This window comes from Cryptomeria japonica, chromosome 1 (assembly GCF_030272615.1).
Source record: "Cryptomeria japonica chromosome 1, Sugi_1.0, whole genome shotgun sequence".
Classification (NCBI taxonomy): Eukaryota; Viridiplantae; Streptophyta; class Pinopsida; order Cupressales; family Cupressaceae; genus Cryptomeria; species Cryptomeria japonica.
Window position 1 is genome coordinate 199433684 of NC_081405.1, and position 13260 is coordinate 199446943.

Consider the following 13260-nt stretch of genomic DNA (forward strand, 5'->3'; position numbering starts at 1 on the left):
TTGGCTTCGACGAATGCTTGCAGATATGCATGTCTCCCAGGCAGGTCCAACTCCCTTGTTCTGTGATAATCAGGGAGTGCTCAAACTCGCCAAGAATCCAGTCTTCCATGAAACCAAGCATGTGGAAACTCATTGTCACTATATTCGACAGCTAGTTGAAGACGGATCTATCTAGTTGCTGTATGTTCCTACCTCGGAGCAGCCAGCAGACATCTTCACCAAGCCCCTTGGTCCTGATAAATTTGTAAAATTCAGGGGGTCTATAGGTGTAGTTAATAGATTGAGCATTAAGGGAGGGTATTAGAATATTAAAATAATGTTAATTTTAGTATTAATGCTCAATAGTGTATATTCTATTTTAGTAAGATCTTCTACGATCTTCTCAGCAGTTTCTTATTAGAAACTTGCTAATCTTGTAAATACTCTTGTATTATTTGAGCGTCTTGCTCATTCTGTTATTAATCAATTCTTTGAAATCCATTGCGTGTCTCGCACTGTTTTATGTATTTGGATTCTTAGAACTGACAAGCACTACATGGAGCTAGTGCACCTTGGCCAAGGATTTGTCTACATGTTTTTATGAGGCTCAGTTCCACCCTATCCGACTTGCACTTTTAATTTATTATCAAAAATAAGAAACAAGAATTCCACCAATATTTTCTTATGGTACTTGTGAGGTTAATATTAATACTTTTATCTCACACCTACAGGTTAATCTTCTTCTGACTGGTGTATACCCTTATTTAAGTTTACCATTCATTAATTAATTTCGCATTAATTTCTTGCTATGGCAAAGGTTCCTATTGAACTTAAAATGAATATATAAAGAAAAGCCAGTACTTGTGTTTACAAAAGACTCCTTCAGGAACTACAACATAGAAAATAGGAAGGAAAGAACAATAAAGAAGCTTTTGTTGAGTTGCATAGGAAATTTATCTAGCTATATTTCTCAGGAGAATACAACTCTTAAACTAAGACCCCTTCGTAGTTTTTTAGCTACGCCTCATTGCAATAGTATACATGTTCTGTACTGAAAAAGAAAGATATAATAGAGTCCACATGCCTGGAATGTGAGAGCTTGAAACAGCAAGAGTAATGAGCAACGTGGTTAACAGAGATTGGCAACTGCGGTGTCTGGCTGCGCTTCCTTATACCGCAGAAGAATTAGGAATTACAGAGCCTTCATTCCATTCCCTTAGTTCTCCCATCCACCCCAACAAATGAAACAAGAGCTGCCGAAGAAGAAGAGAATGCTCTCCAAACCAAAAATCGTTTCCTATATGCCCCGCTACCCTAATGTTTTACGGGAGGGGAAGTTCGCTATGATTCCACCATCCCCCGTCGTGGCTCTAGGAGTTGGAATCACGTCCGAAGAGAACAATAATAATTTCAAAAAAAAATCATACCCCCATAATAATCTATCCGAAATATTAAACTATCCCGATAAGGATAAAAGAATAAAAAAGTATTCTAATGTAAATGGGGCTAATATTATTAAAATTAGATTTTACAATAAACGAAAATTAAGGTCCAAGAAAAATTAAAATAACTGTCATTTCATATATATTTTAATAAATACATTAAGTTAATAGTAAAGGTAATTAATATTTCTTATTTTTTAAGACAATTTAATTTTAAGAACAATACACCTTTATTAAAATTATTTAACAATTGATCAATATATATATATTTTAACGTAAATATAAACAGAGTTGACTTTCATAAGTCGAAAACATGTCATATAAGGTATTAATTATGACAATAATAGAAGATACGTAATAATGATTTCGCAACGCAAGAGCAAAGGTTTGACAAACGAGCCAGAGCAAGTCAGAGACACTAACAGACATAATTTCCATGGTCCTAATAGGGAAAACTAGGTTGACAAGGTCACACTAGCTGACATTAGGTAGTACATACCAGTCTTATATTCCATTCAATCATTGACCATAACCATTTCACTTGCCTCTTTCCCGGTGATATCTTTTTCCCCTTCTTCTTGGAGGCCAAGTCATTCCTGCATCCACTTGTCCAAACCAGAGTAGTTAGTCCATCATCTCGATAATTCAACCTTAATGTTTATATTCGTTAAATGAAAAGATGAGTTATAACATTACTTTACGTAAATGAACATCACAACATTTCATATATTATAATATTCAAAAATAAGAAATAATGCCATTTTCAACTAGGGCATCATTTAGGCTAAACCATTGTTTCTAGCATTCAATACCATTTAGGGCATCATTGTAAAACCGAATACCACTGTTAGCAAAACCAAAATCTTGTAGGGCATTAAAATCATTGTTTCAGTAATCAATATCCATCTAAGGCACCAACACAACTAAGTATCAAAATAAGAGTATATAGGAGGGGATGTGACACGTTTTATGAATTTCTTTTGGTTGACTGCTTAATTACATATGTACTTCTATTTATCTTTGTACACTATCATAATACTTGACATTCAATCTTAATCATTGACTTTGACATCAATGACAACTTCATCTTTGCACTTTTAACATCAATGACAACACATGTCCAATAGCTCCATTATTTAAAGGTCAGACAATTTATCAAACAGTTTGCCGCTGTTCTTATGAGGTATTTTTGGACAGCAATTGACTTGATCATATGCTCAGATGAATTGTAAAGGATTTGCATAAAAATAAACAGTCCAACCTTCCATAAACCTAATATGTTGTATTCATGATAGATGTTCACATACACAAGACTGAGATAATCAATGTTAACAGTTTGCTGTTGACCAATGGCAAATATAAAATAAGTGGTTTCTGACCTTTTTGGAGAAGATTGTTAACAAAGGTGGTGATTTAAATGGTCCAAACCACCAACCAGCACAAAGACCCTCCCTTATCAATGTCTTGTGGCTGCTACACATCCTTTAATAGGCTGCAATATGATTTCAACTTCAAATATGTCTCTCACCCTGAATGTGAGACTGTCAATGAGTAATGACCTGCAATAAATGTCCTCATGCCTTGTTTCCCTCGATTAATCCAGGTTCTTCACATGCCAACTATGATGGATAGGCACTCAGAAGATGTGGCTTCTAGTGCCCAAGAGACCATCAGACATACACAATGGCACCCAAAACCTCCACACTCAGCTAAACAGTTTTCATGCCGCAAAAGACATAAGGTGTTGGCGCCAGCAAAGAGAAATAGCCGACAACTTCTAAATCATGACCAACATAGGCTCCCAAAATGTTACTAATCTGCTCTTAAATTCTCACATCTAACCTGGTAAGCCTTCCTTGGGTTGCTATGGTGCAAGGGTGAGGTGGATGACAAACCAAGAATGACTTGACTTCCTTATACATCCTTCAATCACATTTTGTTCATCTTTCCATGAACTGTGTTGACTCTTGGATGGAAGCATGGATAAATATTAAGGTTAAGAATCTTCCTAAAGTACTATCATGCTTCACTTTGATTATATATTGGGACGTGTTGACGTGTCTGGAATCGCATTGCTGCGAACTCCATACGGCCAACGCGGAATAGAATAACCAGCTGAGTATCCTATCCTCTCTTGAGATAAGGAAGTCCCTAATGCTATTTTTTTTTGTATTTGATCAAAGGGGACAACCTCAAGGTTTCTTTTGTCAGGTCTTGACTGCGGGATTTCTCAGTGGTTTGATGTGTTTTTGCTGGAAACACAAGGGGACTTACGATTTGCAACAAGCTAGTCTGCTGTGATTCTCGAATTACGCAATAAAGAGCAAAAGGAAAGGGTTAGGAGATCTAAAACTAACAACACGGGTATGCGGGTAGACGGATTCAACATAACCAATTCCTGCTTGGCCATAATGGCTCACAACCTTGCAGGAACGGTGCAATCTTCAAAGGGACTTGGAAGATTTTCAGACTGGAGACGCACGGCTAAGCACCCAATTCTGGCACAGCTCAGACGGACACCTGCAATTGAACTAAGCACAATTAAAGGCTCAGGTTAACCACACAAAAGGATACACAATCAGTATATCCTCAGTGGTATGAGCCCGAATCTATCAAATACCTGCACACCCAAAATAGAAAGATCTATTTAAAATGCCGAGAGAAACCATGCAAACAAGATGAAAACAAGACAATAAACACCAATTCAATGTCTATATATTGATTTCAACTGCCTATTACAACAATTTCTGCAACATCTCTATGCTACTGCTAAGATCTAACCTATTCTAACCTCTAAGATCTAACTACAAAATTCTAACCAACTGTCTGACAAAAATCTCCAACTATCTAACAATCTAACTATCTAACAAAAGAAAGGCCTCTGCCTTTTATAGATTTTACAATTTTGAATCAGAGGCTAGGATGGACTGCATCCAAGGGTCCTGATCTGCCTTCCAAAAGCTGGTAGCTTTAACCCATGCCCAATTAATTCTTAGTTATCCAACCAACAAATATCTCAACTACCAATCACTTTTGGCTTTAATTCAAGTTTATCCGGTCTTCTTGGTGGTTGGGAATAGTTATCCACAAAAATATCTTGCGCGGGACCCATAGGCAGTTTACAATAAAGCTGTTTCAGTTTTAAAACTGAATTTTTGGACTTAAATCTAGTTGTGTGCTTTTTCTCGAGAAGGCATAAACTTTGCAGCATTCAGTGTTCTTTGGTCTTTGGTCCCGGTGGTGGACTTCATCTTTGTTCAGTGGCACGGTTCCCAATGTTTGGTTGCTCTCGCGCTCTTGCATCTTTTCTTTTCCAATCTTTAGCGCCTGGCTTTGGATTGCGATCCTTCCTTGATTTGTGTTTGAGGTTTTTCTCTTGGTTCTTCGATGACGTCCTGCAATCAATCAACCAATTTCACTTAATTAAATTAATTTAACAAATATTAAATTTAATTACGATGTCTGGCTTGAGAATCTCTTTGTGAGATGTATCTTGAAAATGCTTCTCTTTTCTCTTCGAATGTGAAATCTGATCCTTGGTCTTGATGGTGTTTGGGCAATTTACTTTTGCGTGATTTTACTTTTGGAGTCTTGGACGTTTTAAATGGGTTTATGGCGCGATTCTGGAGGTTTGAAGAACTTCTGCAAATTTTAAAACTCTAACTCTCATGCTTTTCTGGTGAATTTCGGAGAACTTAGATGTTTTGAATTGGAGATATTTTCGGAGTCTGGGGAGGTTTTAGCGATTTTCGACACTCACAAGGAAATTGCGAACTTCGGATGTTTCCTGTTTTTTTGCCAATTTCAACAAGTTTTCACTTTGCCCTTAGGGTCCGAAATTCGGCCCTCTGGGCGATTTCGTGATTTTAAAGATAAATTCGGACCTTTTACGCCCTTTGGAATTTTCGGATGCTTTGGACGTTTTGTTTACTAAGGTGTTTTTTGGACCATTTAACACTTCGCAAAAAAAACTTCGGAGTTTTAAGTGTTTTGGCGAACTGGGAATATTTTCGGATTTCAACGACTTCGTAAAAACTTTGGAGTTCAACGCGCTTTGCAAATTTCGGAGCACTTGGGTTGTTTTCGCCAATTTCGTCGACTTTAAATTTCGGCTCTAGGGTCCGAAAATAAGGATTCAATGCGAAGTTTGGGCCAAAAGACGCTTTATGCAAAATCGATGCACTTCCGAATTTCGGAGCAGGGGTCCGAATTTGGGGTTATAAAGCGAACTTCGGAGCTGGAGGAGTTTTTCGAAACATTTCGCACTATTTCACATTTTCTAATTTTGTCCTAGGGTCCGAAAATGGACACTTAAGTGATTTTTCGGACCTTGAAGGTCTTTTGCAAGATTTCACGTTTTTATTTATTTTTTTCGCCCCAGGGTCTAAAAATGGACGTTTAAGTGATTTCGGACCTTGAGGGTCTTTTGGCAACTTAAGGTAAATTTCAGACCTAAAGGGCCTTTTGGCAAGTTTATAACAAACTTTCAAATTTCGGAGCTAGGGTTCGAAATTGGGTGTTTTAGTGAAATTCGGACCTAAACCCACTTTTGCAACATTTCACTTTTTCGGACCTCCTACCAGTTTTGTCAACTTTTTCACTTTTTGGCCCAGGGTCCGAAATTGGACAACTTAAGTGATTTTCGGACCTCTGGGGGCTTTTTGCAACTTTTAAACATTTTCCAGTTTTTGCCTCTGGGTTCGAAATTGGGCATTTTGGGCGATTTTAAACGTTTTCTTCAAGGAGCACGAGCTTGGGCACTTGGGCAAGTTTGTCCAGATCTCGCTGAAGGATCATTTCATGGAATATAACATTTAAGTATAAGAAGGAAATGTCACTTATACTTTAAGTTATATTCCATATATACTTTCAGGATGTTTGAGAGTGGTTTCGGCCCTCCAGGAGTTATATTGCAAATTCTAGTTTTTGGAGGTTTCCTCAGTTTTTCAGAGTTAGTCAAATTTCAGGGTCAGGACATTCCAGACTTAGCCAAATTTCAGGATCAGGAAATTCCAGACTTAGCCAAATTTCAGGATTAGGACAGAAAGGCACAAACTGGGGGGTCCCTGTCTAAGACGGGGATGGGTGTGCGATTCGCACAACAGGACTACAACAAAATAAATGCAATAGTTTCCTTTAAAGAGTTGCGTTGAGCTGCTTACATGCTGTGCTATACTTTAGATCTTTTCATATTGCTTCGTGGGTTCTCAAAAGGCCTTTAAATCTTAAAACAAGCAGCTTTTACCTATTTAAATTATATTTTAGATGTGGTATGGAAATCATTACAAATGATACAGCCCTTCCATGGTACGGCTGGGTGACCAATTTAAATAAAATATTTTATTATTTCTTTTACCCTTCCATAGGCACACACTGGCAATATCAATAATTCTGGTTTGTTTCACTGATAAATTTATTATTTATTTAAAAATCTCAATAAATTTAACTTTTTCAAACCTGGAAAGGTAAAGTGATTTTCTTTAAACCCTTATTGCAAACTTTCAGCACTAAATCAATTCCATTATGAAATTGCACCAGAAAAATCTGAGGATTTTTTTCCCCAAATCATAAATTTCCGCAAACTGTCAATCTCTGGCTGGATCCACACTGCCTTTTGGGTTTTTGTCTGTCAGGATAATCGTTGGGGTTTTCCTGCCTTCGGTGAGAAATATGGCCACTAGCACAAATCACCAAAGAGAAAATAAACATTATTCAGAATGAATCCTTGGTAAAGTTACTTAAATAAAGTATTAAACTCATAAGCATAATTAATTAAATACAAGTTGTTAGGACAACTTAATTTAATTAATTAATTTATTTCTTCTCCGCAAACCTGGGCTGAAAATGGGGACATTACAGGCTTTGATATCTTTGGTAGTTTGTTTCTTTTGTGACCTTGGCTCAAGATTATGAAGCAATTAGCTAATAATGTATTGGTTGTAAGTTGGAAGTCTTAATCTTAAGTCGGAATTCAATAGGCTTATCATCATTGGAATTAATTAGGCTGAGTGTTTCCTGTCCTTAAAGCTTGGAAAGATCACTATAACCTTGAAGTGTCTTGGTATGATAATTCTCTCCTTAGTTAAAGTAGAATGATCTATGGAGGGTTATGGCTCCAAAGTATATATATTAGACTTTCTTCTTGTTGGAATTGCTTAAAGTTACTAGGGAAGGTACTACCTTGGATTTTATTTTGTCCCAAATTGTGTGATCTTAATGCATTGGCAAGGGCATGACCAAGTAAGATGTTATAGGTGAGAGAAAGGTTGAAAATGATTGCTTTCATCTTGACAGTTTTAGAAGGGAATGAAATAGGAATCCAAATGCACCATGGGGATGTTATTGTTGCCTATTGCAACCTTGACAAGCATTCTGTGTTGTTTTTATATTGTTAGCACAATACCCAAGTTCCTTTACGAAATCTAGGCAAGCTATGCATGCGTTAGAACCTTTGTCAACTAAGGCATGTTTGACTTTGATATCTCCAATTTGGACATTAATGAGCAATGAGGGATTGTCAGTTTGATATAGTATCTCATATGGATTATAGATTAGATGGGGAATTCCAAAGATTTGCTTTGGTTAGTAGTGTGATTGATCTCAGTGGAAGTTTTTTAATATATATTTTTTAACGCTTTCCTGGAAACCATTTAGTGTGGGCTCTTGCTAGGCAAAGGTGAGGTTGGAATGATGGTTTAATTGATTGTTTTCATAAGATTAACTCAATGTTTGGATGATGGTCTCATGTGTTTGAGCCAGGAACAACAACTTTACGAAGCATGTTTGGTAGGTTGACTATAGGATCTCATTCCTCAAAGCTAGGTTGTTCTGTGATATCTCTGATGTAACAGGGGGCTGGTTTTAGTCTGCTGTTTATTTTGGCTTATCAGAGGCATCTTAGCTATGGGTGAGTTCACCTGAGCATCTGTAGCTGTGGCTTTGTTGTCAGATTTTTTTGTTTTTTAGTATTTTGTGGCTTATGATTAGAGTTTGCCTCAGTAATAGGGTCTGAGTATTGTTGTGTAGGTAAGTTGAGTATTATTGGCATTTTGGAAGTTAGGATAGCCAAATGCATCCTATGAATTTGTCAAATGTCTTCCATTTGACAGTTTCTCTTCATTATTAGGAGAAGAAATTGCATCATTAATAGTAATTGTATGATTTTGTGTTTTTATTGCTTATTATTTGGATGGCTTAGTGGATAACTTTGAGTTTGTTTGTGAATTTTTAGGTTGTTTGACCTTAAGGGAATCTTGAAAGTGTTCGCATGTCACAACTTCTTGTTCAAAGTCTTTTCTTTTAAAGAATGTGATGGCACATTTTCTGATTACTTTGATAGTTATCCTAGGAATGCCATGGACTAATATGCTGCCAATAGATGGGGAACATGCTTAGTTACGTTTAGATCTCTAGATTTAGGAGGAGGTATGATGTGTCTAAGACTCTAAGTTCTTTGTGATTCAAAGGTAGATGGGGAAGGTTGTTTGACTGAGGTGCAAAGGGAATGCATTTCACCATTTGAAGTGATGGATTTTGGTTTTTGCTATGTGAAGTGCACAGCGATAGTGTTGATAGTAAGTCTAGGGTCAAATAGTCTATCTTGAATATCAAACAATGAAAGGAAACTAGCTGATCCTAAAGAGTGGAACTATGCAAGTAAGTTAAAGATTCTACACAAACTTTAGCATAATATTGACACACTAAACAAGATTTACCTTGGGAAACTCTTACGAGAACAAGAGCCATCTAACAATAGCCCCATTTGATTATATAAAGTCAAAGAAGTTTACAATAAAATGAGAATGAATCTGTTCTATAGGAGATCTTCAACCCTGTGTCTGGAGCAATTTTGGCAGGATGTACAAGTCATACAAAAGCCATGTAGAACTCCAATCCAAGCCCTGAATATATAGGCAAGAAGCAACCAGGAAACCACAAGTGGTTGAGAAAACCATGGGATCAAACCATGAGCTGCAATCCATGGGTCAATATTGACCCAATTGGACATATGCATCCACCTCTTCAATGCAATCCCCCAACCGTGGAATATAAGTCCCAATGAGGATCTTGATCACTTTAATCAAGGGGGTTAACTGCAATGATTATTATATGATAGACGATTTGGATGTGTTCTTAATTGAAGGTTTGATGAATGCTACTCTTTATCTAATAAGTTGAGAGTCCAAGCCCTTCCCTACAATAACTGAATAGTTACATTACATGCTAACATCTGTTCTATCATTTTGAGATGCTATGTCATGGACAAGAAGACTGATATGTAACATGTGAACATAAATTTATTCATAGTTTTTGATTGTAATAACATGGTAAATTATGCCATATTATGCTTTTTACTTTGACTTTTAATTTGGTAAATCACCAATGGGTTGGCCAATGATATGTATCCCAAAATTGCACTGTTACTGCAATAACTAAGGTATTGAAGACAAGCCATTTGCAACAATGTTACAAAAACTTGGTTTATTAAATTTTCTATAAAATTATAGGGCATTCCAGATTGGTAAAGATGCCTTGACTAATTGTCTTTGTTTTCTCAATGTGAATTACAGGACCAGGCACTGTTCTATGCGACTACTTAAGCTATGTTTTCATGTTCCTACCTATTGCTACATCAAACATTGTTGCTTCTTCTCTTGCTCGAAAGGTCAGCTCCAGTACATATAGATTCAGCTAGTATCATGAGTCAAAGAGACATTGACTTTTTTATTGTAAGAAGATTGACTTAAAACTATGTGTGTTTGAATCCTGATAATTGATAAATAATCACATAGTTTGGGTAAACTGTCAAAACACCATATATGTAATAAAAAATAAATAATATCATTGAAAATTTGCTCTTGAATCATGTCAGCAGAAATCAGAGGTTTGTGTGTGTATACAGTCAGTAAATGAATTTGACGTTCTTTTCCATCTTAAGCATCTTCTTTTGTGGAATATTTGTTATATCTGATCAGAAAGTAATAGTTTTGGTATTTAAGAGTAAAAATACTGAACAGAAAATTAAAAATAGCGTTTTCCTTACTCTGTTTTCTACCTTATGCTTACAGTTTATACCTAGAGTTTCTGGCATCTGCTGCATTTCATTTCTGAGAACACTACCAAGAGGGAGAAACACTAGTTTGACAAGCATTCATTTAGTGATAAAAAATCTCTCATGTAGCACCTGATTTTTTTGCTTTTTAAACCATATTGTTAAACACATGGGCAATCATCAAATCTGATTCAAAAGCGTGTGACTTATGTAAAATAAAATTAATACTGAAAGGATTAGACTATCCAAAATGTTTGTTTATAACAAATCCATGGATGCTTTTTTATTGAACCTCTATGAACATAAGTCGTCTCTTAAGTTAAAACTCCAGTGTTAGAAACTTTGCTTCTGTGCTTTAACTTTTTATAAAGTCATAAAAGTTACCATTATGTATTGAATTTTCTGCTCTTCCAGAACTACCACATATTCATTTTAAGGGTGCATTTTTGACCAGAATTCCCCACATCCTTAAATGTGTATTGATTGAGCGAGTTGCTGAACTTCCTTTGCGCTGTCCCTCGTATATTTTGTTTTCAACTATTGGAACAGCTACCTTCTTGTTTTAATGCTTCAGGAATTGTTCCATGTTTGGGTAATTATTCCGAGAGATGTAACTATGGTGGTAGCAAGGGGGTTGTAATGATGAGAGTGTGCTCTCAAAACCCTGTTTGTCGCCACATACCAAAATTTTTAAATAGATAGTGGGTGGCTCACAAAATGCAAAATTATCGAAAAAGGAAAAGACAAAAGACTAGTTACCTTTCAAAATTATTATTTCAATAACTAAAATATAATAATAGTATTTAAATATACATATAGTTTAATGTCCCCATTTTAGCAGACTTGGATTTTGTGAGATTAGCCTATTATCCTGACCCTCGTAGGCTAATGTGTTGGATAGAGGGTCTTTTGAGGATTGGTATCATCTCCAGTGTTCAGAGTGCTTCAGTTTGGTCTTCGTTTGGCATCATTCGGACATCATTTGCTCTACTTCCTATTTTTAGTAAGTCTTGGGATGTTAGAGATGGACCCCTGCTATTTTTAGTAAAGGAGGTATGGTCATATGCAGCTTCATCATGTCAGCTCCCAGTTTAGACGGCGTTCAAAAATGTTGAATATTAATGGAGATATTAATGTTTATTTAGTTTAAATAAACATTAATGTTTTGAGCTTATATTATTAAGTTATAATATAATTTTATATTATAACTTAAGGAAGGGTTCAAGTATCATTAAAGGGGGCCATTTAATTAATTAATTGTGGTTTTTTTTACCAAGGTGAATTATTAAATGACAAAGTGAAAATATTATATCATTAAATGTCATTTAATATCATTAATTGATTTAATGTCTTATTGGAGAAAATCGAACCTTCATGGGAAATATATATAAGGCTTTTGAAAAGAAGAGGAGGGGGGATTGATCATTGTTATTTTTTATGAGAAGACTTGTCTCTTGGCTTTGGAGAAGAAGCTGGGGTTTTTGCAACTTGTCCAGAGTATCGGCATTGGAGAACGTGAAGACTTCATTGCATCAGCAATCTGAGGGTGTGAGATATTCATCTGAAGTTGCTCCTAGGGTTGGCTTCATCCAGAAGTTGACATTGTGCTGATTGGGGATTTATTTTCAGATTTATTGGCATAGCTGAGGGCATATGTATATGGCAGACTGAGAACATCATACAGAGGGTTTATTTGCTGCTACAGTGTCGCGAACAGTGCGCATGAACAGCGCGCTACAGTACCTTGCCAGTTTTGTGGTCTTTGTGGAGACCAAATTGGAGATGTTTGTTCAGATTTATGATGAAGATTGAATAAGGAGTCTTTGGCTGCTTCTTCTACATTCTGCAAACCCCTGTAGCCGCCTTCATCACCTACAGATTGGGGTCGATTGATATTCCAAGTGACATTCAACATTGATCAGCCACTTAGCTTTCATGCCAACTGTTTGCTTAAATGCCTAATGGCTGTAGGTGTACTTTGGGATGCATGACAAGTGTTTGTCTTAATGTCTACTAGTTGTACTAGTTAATTCCAGTCATTCCATGTGTGTGTAAGGTCTAAAACAGCTAGCATATCATTTCTATAACAACTTTGCATTGTTAGAAGCTTTCCATAACTTCATTTGCAGCCTACAAACCCAAAGAGGACAAATAAAGAATTCACTACAGCGGCTTCAAACATTGTATGCCAAGTGTTTGACAATATTCCTTGGGGTTCAAATAAGCGTAACAGGGTCAGATTAGCCAAGGGATATTACAGTGGTATCAGAGCGGTTTCCTGCCAACTGTTGGGTGGATTGATTCAGCTACTTAATCATGGTTACTTCAAGTACCCAGAATCAGTGGGTCCAGAATATGAAGCAAGTGTTTTCCTCATTGGAAAAGTTAAAACAAAACCAGAAGAAGTTGGATGAATTGATTTCACACCCTGCAAACCTTGATAGAATTGCTTGGTATATGACATCTATTTTTAAGGATAAAAAGGTGAAACTTGAAGAGAATGTGGTGATTATTGGTACTCAAGAAGTTGTTATCAGTCATGATAACAAGTCTGATTTTCATGACAGTAGCCTTACGCTTGAGCGTAATGATGATTTGAAAGTCATGGAAAGTTCAGAAAGTGTTGTGGGAGTGACCTTGAGTATTGGCACTCGTGATACAACTGTCAAGAATGAGGATTGCATGGGAATTTTGGCTCATAAGAGTTCTGATCTACATGACAGCAGTGATGAAATTTTGCATCAGCATGAGAGAGCAGTGACTACACATGTGCAAGATGCTTCTATT

General features: G+C 36.4%; 1 protein-coding gene across 1 annotated transcript in view; it reads left to right on the forward strand.

Moving 5' to 3' along the window:
* Window positions 1–13260, forward strand: part of LOC131070134 (protein DETOXIFICATION 46, chloroplastic) — a 239690-nt gene that overhangs the window by 46972 nt on the left and 179458 nt on the right. Inside the window, exon 2 of the mRNA XM_058005669.2 lies at window positions 9992–10086. Within this exon, the coding sequence (XP_057861652.2) occupies window positions 9992–10086 (95 nt within the window). The remainder of the gene's footprint in view (window positions 1–9991; window positions 10087–13260) is intronic.